At 40.1% G+C, this 13092-nt stretch overlaps 1 protein-coding gene across 3 annotated transcripts in view; it reads right to left on the bottom strand.

Moving 5' to 3' along the window:
* Positions 1 to 13092, bottom strand: part of PRDM5 (PR/SET domain 5) — a 90546-nt gene that overhangs the window by 3009 nt on the left and 74445 nt on the right. For all 3 annotated transcript variants that reach the window (XM_081021957.1, XM_081021958.1, XM_081021959.1), the window contains one exon: positions 8079 to 8183. In XM_081021957.1, coding sequence (XP_080878083.1) covers positions 8079 to 8183 — 105 coding nt within the window. The remainder of the gene's footprint in view (positions 1 to 8078; positions 8184 to 13092) is intronic.

Below are 13092 nucleotides of genomic sequence, written 5' to 3'. Positions count from 1 at the left end.
CAGACTCAAGTATTCCCTGTGACCAGACTGGAATTTTCAAAATGGCTAGGGCTTTCTCTCTTTAATAGGTGTCAAGGGCTGGGGAAGAACAAGCAACGAGACAAATCCTCTATCTCCTAATGCTTAACACACTACTGCAAAGGGCCGGAGAAGGCAAGGCACTATTGCAGCTCCATACTGTAATTACTCCTTCTGCCGTGCAAATGGCAGTAGCCATATTAGTCTTTTGCAGCAAACAAGACTTAAGACTTTCAGGTAAATTCATACTTTCAGCTATGAATTTGGTAGCTCTGCTTGGAACAAACTAGTTTAATGACGGCAAGGAGATGGAGGATCCAGTGCACTATGAATCGTCTCTATGGAAATGAGGGCGATCCACCATAGAACCATGGAATTGGGACCCTATGGTCACCCAGTCCAGTTGCCTGCAATGGGTGTGGAGCTTGTGGCTCTCCAGGTGTTGCTGGACTACAGCTCCCATCATCTGTGATCCTTCGCCTTAACAGCTAATGGCAGTTAGAGGCCAACAATATCTGGAGGGACAGATGTTCCCAACCCTGATTTATAGCATGCAGTAGACTTTATGGTCCCATACCCTTTAGCAAAATCAGTTCCTATTTTTTTATATATATTGGATCCTATTTTTGCCTTTTGGTGGCGTCTTGTGCAAATGTTTGTAGTGTGATATAACGTAATTCTCTTAAGTATGCATGTGGGATGTTTGTGTGGATGCAGCTTGCCATTAATGTACAGGCATGTAAATAGATGTGCATGAACGCTAAGGCAGCGTGCAGCCAAACATTTTGCAGACTGCAGCAGCTGTACTGTATTTTGAACTGCTGATAAAGATATAATTAAAACAAAACACAAGTTAAACAAAAGAACAGGCGCTGTCTTGGCTTCTAAATCAGTGAAGGGCAGGCAATTTCAGAGTAAACAAATACAGCTGGGTGACTAGAGCCTTCAGCAATGTGTGATAATAGGCTCAGGCAGTGATCCTTACTATGGAGTACACAGGAAATGACATGTCCCTATTTTCACCTGGGACATGTTGAAGGGCCTGCAATCTCTGCCTTCCCTGTGTTATTATAACATGGTCAAATGGAATCATGTGGACCACTGGACCACACTGATTAAATACTGACTGTGACTTTTGCACACTTAAATGGCAAGTATAAAATGCCTCTTTTACCAAAATCATGAAACCTCTAACAGATGTAGATGCTACAAATAAACATTTAACCCAGTAAGTACTACCGATGACCACATTTGCATGAATGTATATGTTTATGCAGCATCATAGACACATCGTTCATCTTCCTGGAAATAAATTCTAGGAATATCATCTTCAGCAGATGTGCTGTGTCAAATTCTGCTACCAGTAAGTAGTTCTTAATGAGTCTCAATCATACAAGTGATGACAGTTTAACAATGGCACATTATCTTTGCAAAATGAGAAGAATAAACTGCTTACAGATGCACACTTAATACCTATCCCTCGCTGAGCAGTAAATTCTTCTTGATATGCTATAACTGTAACATTTCAAAAGCCTGCAAATAAATAAAGAAGTGTGCACTGCCAAGGTTAAAACAAAACAAAGAAACAGTACAAAGAGTTTGCAAAGTGATAGCTGCAATGCATGGAGAAAATTATAAGATGGGTTGCCTCAAACAGGAAAGGTGAGTCATGCAAAATACAACTTTTCTGTGACATTCTGAAAAGCTGAAGTTTGAAAGCAGTTTTTTTATTAGCTGAGATGCTGTTCTAGATTCTAGAATCTAGCATCAAAAGCTGAAAGAAAAGGCTTTTGAAACATGCTGAGAAAGAATTCAATGTAGCTAATTTAATGTTAAATGTGTTTAAATGCCTAGTGTGAGAATTTAAATGGGCAGTTTAAGTATATGTATGCTAAATGCTGGACAGAACAAGGAAGCATCTCAGTATGAGAAATGTACACTTAGAGTTGAATTGCACATTCAGAAATATCACATGGCGTAGTCTTTCCTTGCACTGTACCAGTTCAGACAGCAAGCTGAGAATCAGAGGTTTGAATGATCATCCTCCCTATGCAAAAACCTTTTGTGAAGGTAAAGGGTTCTAGCCTTCTGCCGGGTGTGTCAGCTTCCCTCAGTTTTGAAATATGTCATACTTAGAGGTGGCTCATTGGCTGGAGCAGAGACGCCATACTACATTCCCGGTAGATAGGCTGCTATTGCTTCTCAGGAAGGAGGGGGCAAGGCAGCAGGGTAAATGCAACAGCAAAATCAAAGTTTAACCTCCTTACTGTCTCTTCTCTCTAAGTAAGCAACCCACCTGCCAGGAAGCTAGTGCAATGGCTCTGCCTAGGGCTGGCCCAAGACATTTTGTCGCCTGAAGCAAACAGTTCCCCATGTCCACCAGGGAAGAAGAGTTAAGTGTAGATCTACATCAGGGGGTGGGATAAAGATCTACATTAGACACAAGGGTGGGGGAAGACCAGCAGGGCCTCCTACTCCCCAAGAGGCCACTGTAGAGGTGGCATTGGGGTTGAGGGATGCCAAGGAGACGGCAGATCCAGTCTCCAAGGAGCATGTCACAGCTGGCAATGCATTCCTTGGAGGCTGGATCTGCTGCCCCTATGGATCTTGCTGCCTGAAATTGTTGCTTCACCTTGCTTCGTGGGTGGGCCATCCCTGTCTCCCTATAGCATGGAAACTGGAAGAAGAAGAAGAAGAAGAAGAAGAAGAAGAAGAAGAAGAAGAAGAAGAAGAAGAAGCAGCAGCAGCAGCAGCAGCAGCAGCAGCAGCGTTTGGACTTGATATCCCACCTTTCACTCACCTTAAGGAGTCTCAAAATGGCTAACAATCTCCTTTCCTTTCCTCCCCCGCAACAAATACTCTGTGAGGTGAGTGAGGCTGAGAGACTTTAAAGAAGTGTGACTGGCCCAAGGTCACTCAGCAGCTGCATGTGGAGGAGCGAAGATGCGAACCCGGTTCACCAGATTACAAGCCCACCACTCTTAACCACTACTTCATGCTGGCTCTACACCATGTTGGAAGGGTAAGAGGAGCAGGATTTTTTTTTTTAATGCCCTATGGGGTCTTCTGTCCAAGAAGCATGTTTAAAAATGTGGTGGAAGGAGGATACAGAGGCACCTCAATGGAGAGATGAAACACACATACACAATGTGGTGATGTCACCGAAAACAGCAACCCTGGGTGAATTTTACTGAAATACCTAACACTGACTAATACCTAGAATTACCTCATAGATTGCTGCTATTGTATCTACATGCCCCATAGGACATTCTTGGCAGCTATGCCAAGATGTGGAAATGTTCCATGTGTGGCAGTAATAGATTATCCTGCCTCTAAGGCATGTTGTATGCTACAGCAGCTGGTGCAAGCAGAAAATTCATCATGGGGATGCCTTTTTCAGTGGCATCCCTGTGGGCAGTGCAAGGTCTGTTATATTACCAAAGGGGCTGCTGCACATTTTGATTCTTAAAGCACTATAAATGCAGCCTATGCATGTTGAGTCCTTTAAGAATCAAATATTTTCAAGCAAAAAGCTAGTATTTGCTCAGTCGTACACACAACCTTTATTTGAACAAACCTATTTTTTATACCAGTTTTTTTTTTAAAAAAAAATCCTGCCAGTATTCAACAAAGTTTTACTCAGAGTAGTCTCATTGAAATTAATGAACATGACTAGGTTAGGTCTGTTAATTTCAATTGGTCTACTCTGATTAAAAATTATGAAATACAGTGGTACCTTGTTTACATACGCTTCAGGTTACAGACTCCGCTACCCCAGAAATAGTGCCTCGGGTTAAGAACTTTGCTTCAGGATGAGAACAGAAATCGTGCAGTGGCGGTGCAGCGGCAGCAAGAGGCCCCATTAGCTAAAGTGGTGCTTCAGGTTAAGAACAGTTTCAGGTTAAGAACAGACCTCCAGAACGAATTAAGTACTTAACCCGAGGTACCACTGTACTGTCCATCAGATGTCAGTTGTTACAGACTGCTAAATACAACAGTGGTACTGTTCAGGCTTTTGAAAACTTATTGTAAACCAAACAAAATATGGAACAACTATTGAAATTTCAATGAGATCTTCATCCATGCCCCTGCCGACATTAATTAGGCATTTAATTGGTGATATTTTTTATGATCTGCTTTGCAAATAGTCTAATAAAAACCTGCAATTCCGGTCCATGATCGTAAAGCATATTACAGTTAAACATACAATATTTCTAGCTAACGTTAGGATTACACACACACAGGACACTTTTCTTGCTACTGATGTTTTGTGCAATCTTATACATGCCTGCACAGAACTACATCCTGCTAGGTTCAATGGCTTTTATTTGTAGGTAAGTATGCACAGGACAAAAATGTTGCAATGGCTCAAGTCAGCCTTCATGCCAAATCATGATCTTTGCAGACCATAGTTCAGAATCCACACCATGAATTGAGCTTCCAGACCTAGGGTTGTATTCCAAATCAGTCATACTCAGAGCAGACCCACTGAAATTAAGGAACATGGCTGCCTAAGGTTCATTAATTTAAATGTGTTTGAGTAAACTTTGGTGTTCCTCTGTTTCAGTTATGATCTATTCATAAATTCAGTACCATCTGCATGGTGCAACAACCTTTTAAGGCACAGCAATGGCCCTAGCAGTGGTTTGTCCATGATGAATTGATGAATGATGAATTGCAAATCAGCTTTGGTTCAAACATAATGCCAACGCCTGGTTTGGCTTTGCAAATCATGGTTTTGCATTATTCTGAACGCAACCAATATTTTAATCTGGGTAGGCATTATAGAAGCTAGTATGAAAAGGGGAGGGGGACAAAACAAAAAACAAAGCACACACAGTCTCCACACACTGCATTTGGATGAGAATGGAAAAAAGCAGAGTGGGAAAGAATTGCCCCTACATTTAATTCTCATTATAGAAGGAAAGGAATATTTACATTTTAAAAGGATCTTTTTCCTAATGCACAGGAGTCTCGGTGCTTTGTTACTGCAGAATTCTCCTGAGGCACATAAAAGTGTTTTACTGCAATAAGTGAAACTTGAGCTCATTTAAATCTTTGTCACTAAAGGCATTTCTCAATGCTAATTGCTGAATTAATATTAACAACAGAAACGCCTCATGTTACCCATGGTGTCTGTTTCTCACAGAATTATGCTAGTTGCTAGAGTTCAGTGAACCTTTCAGATTTTCTTACAAATCAGTGGAAATAGAAAAAAGTTAATAATAATCTCACTGGGCCTCTAAAAGTTAATTCTCTGAATGTGGAATGTTGCCATGTCCAGATAATGGCAACAAAGATGGTGAGGGACCTGGAGACTATGAGGAAAAGTTGAAGGAGGTAGGTGCGCCTTGCATGGAGAAGGGACAATTAAGAGGTCACCTGATAACTATCTTCAGATATTTGGTTGACACTTAGCAGATGGAGCAAATTTGCTCACCCTAGGCTTGAGCTGCTTGTCAGTGAGGTCACCCAATGTCTTGGCCAGAAGACAGTGGTCAGTGTGTTGGCATGTGATCCAAAATAGTAGGTCCAAGTCAGCATTGGTCAACCTTGGGTCCCCAGATGTTGCTAGTCTACAGCTCACATCATCCCCAACCAACTTAGCCATTGGTCAAGGGTGATGTGAGTTGTAGTCCAACAACATATGGGGACTCAAAGTTGAAGAGCAGTGGTCCAAATGACAAGAAATGGGATTTCAACTAAAGTTAGGAAGCACTTCTTGAAATTACAAGCTACTTGACGGTATGAGCTGGATCAGACTGCCTAGGAAACTGGGGGACTCTCCTTTAGTGGCAGAGACTGATGGCCAACTATCAGAAATGCCTTAACAGAAGATTTCATGCATCTACAAAGGGTTGAACCACATGACTTTGAGGCCTTTTCCAACTTGTATGATTCTGTGGATTGAGCAGATATATGCTGTCCCTGGTGAGCATGCAGGTACACAAATACTTCAGTTTGTGAGGTCCATAATGAGGACAGGCTATGTTTTGCTTACCCTGTGGATAGCAAGCTGTGGAAAGATAAATGATTGTAGTATAGAGTAGATGGAGAAGAGACTTCAGCAGTAATGTGTAATAGTAGGTGGGTAAATGATGCACTGGCCATAATCATTACGGTGCAATACTATGCATATTCACTCAGAAGTAAGTCCCATTGTGTTCCAATGAGATTTACTCCCAGCCAGTTGTGCATAGGATTTCAGCCACAATGTGAAAGTGGAGATGTCAGCAGTACACAAAAGAATGCCTACGAAATGCTTGAGAGTATGCAGTCTGTCTCTGTTCTAATTTCTCCTTGCTCATCTGAGCATGAAATCCTTGTCAAGAAAGCATGTGATCAAATGATCTAGGCAGGATCTTGAATAAAACTGGCATGCAGGCAGGTATCCTTTCTAGCCAAAATTCTAGATGAAACTCATATTAACACAAATGGAATTTATTACAGAGAAAAAAGGAATGTCTTCTCCTTCTCAGACTGGTACAGGTACTGCTCCTCCCTATGTGTTTAGGCATCTTTTAAAAGTACCATCTTTTGTGACACTAGATCATCACCATTAGATTAAGAACCTGGTAGAATTAAACTCCAGAGAATGGTACTTTAACAATTCCTAATCCCTTTAGACAATTACTCAAAGGAAAAAAAAGGAATGACCAAAAATGTAAAGCCACTATCCTAATTTTTTGATGCTAACATTTCTAATGAAACCAAGCATTTTTACTAGGTATTTTAAGAGCCAAGAACTTGGCATTAATTTTCTCTAGCTGACATCACTTCCCTAACCAGAAGGAAACAGGGTCAAACAAAAAAAGATGTGGTCTCAGAAACATTTCCCTAAATAGACATTCTTGATGTGTGCATGGCGTCTACACATGTAATTATGGACACTAACATTAGGAAAAATTGCTATGGGGAAAATGACACAGACATTGCAAGCAGTTTGGAAACTAAAGCTTGCAGTCCTACTTACTTAAAGGACCAAACTGGACATTATGAGAAATGCATGACAGTATTTCAGGTATTCATGTGTTTTTAAATATAATTAAAGAGCAATGTCAACAAGAGGGAGATCAGACACCAATGGCAGCTTCTAATGGCAGTGGTGTCTGATCTCCCTCTTGTTGACATTGCTCTTTAATTATATTTATAAACACACAAATACCTGAAATTTTAGCAGTTTAGTCATGCTGGCCAGGAAAGCTGTCTGTGGACAAACGCTGGCTCCCTCGACCTGAAAGCAAGATGAGTGCCACAACCCCATAATCTGCCTTTGATGGGACTTAACCGTCCAGGGGTCCTCGGGTTACATATGCTTCAGGTTACAGATGCTTCAGGTTACAGACTCCGTTAACCCAGAAATAGTACCTCGGGTTAAGAACTTTGCTTCAGGATGAGAACAGAAATTGCCCAGTGGCAGCGAGGGCCCCATTAACTAAAATGGTGCTTCAGGTTAAGAACAGTTTCAGGTTAAGAATGAACCTCCAGAATGAATTAAGTTCTTAACCCAAGGTACCACAGTAATAATAATAATAATAATAATAATAATAATAATAATAATTGTCTGAGTGAAATTTCACTAGCTACTCCATCTTTAATTAATCAAAGATTGAGAAAGACTGACAACCTTGTATGCAAATGTTTCTTGAACATATATTTACTCAGAAGTAAGTCGCATTCAGTTAGACTTACTCACAGGTAAGTGTGCAGCAGCAGTCGGTGGGAAGTACAGGCAGAGAAGTGTTGCTCACCTGGCTTCCCAACACTGAGTGTTGCTGCCAGTTATCGAGGAGAGAGGCATGAAGAGCACAACACGAGGTGGGTGGGGTGGCAGGTGCATGGAACTGGCTGAGCTGCATCTGAACTGCCCTCAGCTCCCACACCTTGCCCCTTGCCCCTTCTGAAGCTGGCAGTGGCACTTGACCTTGGGAAGCCAGGTGAGAAATGCCTCCCTACCTGTGCCACCCCACTGACCACTGCTGTTGGCGTGGGTATGGTTGCACCCTTTGGGGTTCATCTTTGGATTAAACGCAAATAGATCAAAAGGAAACCCAACTCACGTCACACTGGAAAGGTTTCTCCCCTGTGTGGGTTCTCATGTGCTCGTCTAGGCCGCGTTTCTGACTGAAGGCTTTGTTGCACTCGGAGCACTGGTAAGGCTTTTCCTGTAGCACAGTGAGCAAGAGAAGGAATTAAAGTGACTCGGTGCAGAGAGCAGGCTATTAACAGGACAGCATTCCATACTGGATGGTGAGGGCTTTGTATTAGTTTCACGAGACAAAGTTCAGTAAGTCTTTATATCTGGTGGGAAAGCTCTAGACTGCCACCTTGTACTGCACCGGAGGCCTGGCCATGCCCTCTCTCAATACATCATTTGCTTATCAAACTATTAAATCTATACAATCCAGGGTAACTGTTCCTACAATTATCATTCATCATCGTGAACGAGACAAAATTACAAATGCAAAATCACACCTAAAAACAATTCCAGTATATTAGCTATTGTAACAACTTCAAAGAAACCTGTTAAGTTCCATGTCTCCATCTTCAACTTTCCTCCTTGCCTAAATTTTAAATTATGTCCACTTCATACCATTTCAATAAAATCCAACAGGTACAGTACAATGCTATACTAACTATAAATTGAGTTCATTGGCGCTTACTCTAGAATAAGTAGGTATATAATTGCAGCTCTTATCTCTCACTCCTTCCATTTGGGGGCTATCTACATTTTTGTAACGAAAATTTACTGAATACCCCCTCAAAATAATTCAGCAGCAATAGGAGCTGTCTTCCACTTTAACAATTAGGAATCTTTCTCTGTCTTTCATAACCAGTGTTTTTCAGGGAAGTGGGTGTGTTTGTTTTTCCATAACTTTTAATATGAATAACTAAAAAACGCAATGTCTCAGAAAGCTTGATTTACAACCTATTTTCAAAAGAAACATTTTGATTGAGGCCATTTTTAATACTGTCAACCATAATACCAATGACCACAAGTCCTAGGGTTTTCCAGAATCACACAATTAAAAGTAGTTATCTGTGCATACGATATGGAAAGAAATTGTGGGAAGTCTATACACTGAAAGTTTGAGAGGCTGTGGACGCGTTCTTCAGTTTAACTGACAATGCTGGGCAGAGATTCCTGTCAAGAATGCCTCCCATCCCCACACATCACCTCTATAAATAATATTAATATTTCTACAGTACTTTAGTGTTAGTTTTAAACTTGCCAAATGCATGATGAAATTACCACTCTGAATAAGAACGCCTCAATGTAGTCTCAACATACTCCTGATGATGGAGCTCTTTTGTGTAAGTTTTGCCTTTCAGAGAAATGTTTATCCACTTTTGTGGCTTTTTGATATTTATTTTACTTTGGGTAACCAGCATTTTAAAAAAATACATCAGAATAGGTCTATTTCCTAGCAAACAAGATATTTAGAAAAGAATCTTGCGGGTCCTGTCTTCAGGCTTTTGCGTCAATAGGATTTTTTCCCCTCCCTGACTACAGATTGAGTAAATACTCCACAGACAGGCCCCTGTAATTTTTACAGAAGTATATGTCTCAGGCATATGAAAAACAGGCATCACCAACATAGCCTTAATTTGTTTTGTATTGTAGTTAATGGAAACCACATTTGGTGTAAGCCCTCTGAAAATCCATTTTATTATCTGCATGTGCTGCTCAGTAAAAAGCTCAAAATAAAGTGTAGCAAGCAGTTCCATATCTGAGATGAGAAGAAATGCAGATAGTATACAGAACAATCACAGCTATGGGATTACCGACCATGCCTCACAAATGTTTTGTTTATCATTTGCCTGCACTGTGATTTGAAGATGCTGTCTCGTCCACTCTGGGTGAATGGCTCACTCCAACTCTGAAAGTGACTCATAAGAAGAGGACATTTGAAGGAGGAAACCCTTATGAAAAAAACCTCTGAGAAGAGAACACTCCATTCCAAGAAAACAATTATCTGGGCTGAGGCCATCGGGAGCAAGCATTTTCATTGTCTTGTTTTCTGAGTTTAATGTACTTAAACCTATTTCTGTCAGAGACGCTGCTTCAGCTGCAGTAGCTGGCAACTTCACTGCTAGCAGGGCAGACAGACAGAGTGGCCACAAAGGAAAAGGGACCTATCACAGTGTAATGAGATTTTTTTTCTAGTGCCACTCAACTCATCCGGAAAGCTGAGAGGACCAAAAATCTACCTGGCTTCTCTCCAGATATCTTTCTAATGTAACCTCAGCCCAACCCATGGCTACGATTTATGAAATAAGGCTGCCCCCTAAGTCTTCCACAACCTAGTATGAAATAAGCTTGTCATTTCTTTACTCTTTCCTATATAGGGCTGGTTCACACATCTCTCAGTGAATGTAGCATTTTGTTGTTAGATAGGGATGGAATATGGATCAAGGAAATAGTGAAGAAAGAAAGACTGGTGGCAAGATAATTTTTGCAACCTAAAGTTTTAATATATGACCAAGAGATGTGTTTTCAATGTGTTGGTTCACATAAAAGAGACAGGTTATAGAGTTTCCTTTATTACATATGCTTTGATTTACGACTGGCATATTTTATATTTACTAAGTTACTTAGCGACAGCGACAATGATCCATACCCACAACCCATTTTTATATTCCTGTCATCAATAAACGCAAACACATGACATTCTTTTACTTTGGTGAGTGGAAGTAGTTGCTTCTATAATCTGATAGATGCACCATAAACAGTTGGAATTTACAGTCCTAGCAGCCATTCAGTGCCTGTGAAATCCGTTTTTTATTATCTTCCAGATGACCTTCTGTTTGTTGACAGTTAAGCCATCCCTCCCTTTCTTTTTCTGTGCTTTTAGATCTTTTCATCTTTCTTTTAATGTCTTTAGTGTCCCCATTGTCCTTCCTAATGGCATTAATTCTCTTCCCAAATTGTTGCTATAGTTTTTATCTTTATGTTTTGTATAGATTTACTAGTGTGGAGAACGTGCCAGGCGACATCTTTTTCCACATTGTTAATGTTCTCTTGGTGCCTGAAGTATCAGTTACTTGTAATAGAAACTTGGAGGGTTGTTATTATTTACAGTCCTTGCTTTTGTTTAGTGGAACATTTTCTTTAGAAGAGGAAAGGTTTGCAGAAATAAAAGTTGCTTCTTTGGGCTTACTCCAATATGGCTAAAATGTTCACACAGGCATACAGTACCATCCTCTCAAGAGACCATACTAGCACCTCAGAATGCACAAGTTTGTTTGTAAGTATCCCCACATGAAAATCTTCCTGCATGCGGAAAAGTAAGGTAAAGTTTTCACAAATGAAGTGGTAAACCTCTATCTGGTCTGTACCAGTTCTGAATGCAGATTGCAGATGGCTGTCATGATTGAATATTACAAGATACCACATAGAAAATCAGGTGTCTAGCATAGCTTTAGCCCTTAAGGAATAAGTCCTCAATTGTGGTAGGCAATGGCACTGTCCAGACACAGGAAAATCAGAAGCCACTTTCCAATATGGATACCAACCCTAGAGTATAACATTTTGCAACCTAAACTTTCAAAGCCAGCACTTCTTATTAAATGAAGGAACAACTGGTTTCTAATGATGCACACACACTCCAAACACAAATGCTTTCATACTTCACATTTTCAAAAAATCTGACTAGTCTAATAATATGGGCTCAATATGCTTAATGGGACTGCATGATAGGAAAAAGATCACATATACGTGTGCTCAAAAATGACACATCCCAGATGAAATTTTGGAATTATGCTAATGCTTTCCAATGTTAAAAATCATGCACTTTTCTCACAGAGTTGTTGTAAATAATCACTGCCTTTTGCTTTTAGTTTGGGGAATAAAACTCAATTGACGACCAATGTTATACAGCCCATGTATACAGCAGAGCAATAACATCAGCACCCACACATTGCATGGTTGATCTACCCACAAGAGCACAGTTAACAGCAAACTGCTATGGAATTAGGCATGCCACCAACAAAAAAAGAAACAAGAACCTATGAAATTCTTACAACCCTCTTTGGTCTGGAAACCGACTATGGACTTCATGAAATGAGGCAGAGTAGGAAAAGTCCTGCCCCTTAGATTGCAATTTAAAGAAATTATTTGTGAAACAGTTGTGGTAGCAGACTACTGTTCCAAAGCCATAATGTAGTCTTTAAAAAAAAAGTAAAGAAAAATGGGGAAAAGTTATTTTATTGCTAGTCATGGTGAATATCCCACTCCATAAACCACATAGCCCTTCAGAAATCCTGGTGATGTCAAGCTGTAGGCAAGGACCTTGAGGACTGCCAACCAGATCCATTGCTTTTCAGTTTTCCATAGAGGCATAATAGTGAACTGCAAAATTTTTTTGTGGAACTACAATAGATTTGTGAGAAAATAAACCTGAAATCTTAATGAACCCTAGGATTTATTGAAAATTGGTTCAGACAGGAGGTGCCTAGAGATATTTTGTTCCATTCTCAGCAGCAAACTTTTAAAATGCATTTCCCTCTACTGGAAAATCCGATGATTAGTCATCTTCAGTAGAGAGAAACCTCTAACCTATAAAGCTAGATTCCAAAAATATGTCAAATACAAACCCACAGCAGTAGTAAAAGCCATGGCTGCAATCTAGTACACAGGTAAGCGTTCTTAAATTCTACTGATTTCAAAGGAAGTATAGAATACATAATTATGCTGGATTGTGGCCAATGTCTTTAAGTCAACAAGAGACTGGAAGATTTTCTCTGAACATGCCAAAGGGTAACAGGAATTATGTATCTTTTATGTATTAATAAGCCTGTGATTACAAATGAATAAAAGTTTATTTTCAGACTAGCTCCCTTTGAAAGTAAAAAAGAGGAGTTCAGGAGCACTACTTTGCTTCTTTTCTTTAAATGCTGAGCATTTTAATCTGGAAAGCATGTCTCTAAGCATTAAAATAAAAGGCAGATTTAAAACTTGTCATTGGAGCAATAAAACGGATGTTCAATTAGTAATAAATCATAATCTTGTTTAAATCTCCAGACTTAAAAGCGGGGGAAATGAACACCTCAGTTCTATAGACTTCATGTGCT

The sequence above is a fragment of the Podarcis pityusensis genome (genome assembly GCF_964106645.2).
Source record: "Podarcis pityusensis genome assembly, chromosome: 9".
NCBI lineage: Eukaryota > Metazoa > Chordata > Lepidosauria > Squamata > Lacertidae > Podarcis > Podarcis pityusensis.
The sequence above is the reverse complement of the archived record's forward strand: the minus strand, read 5'-3'. Positions and strand labels throughout refer to the sequence as shown.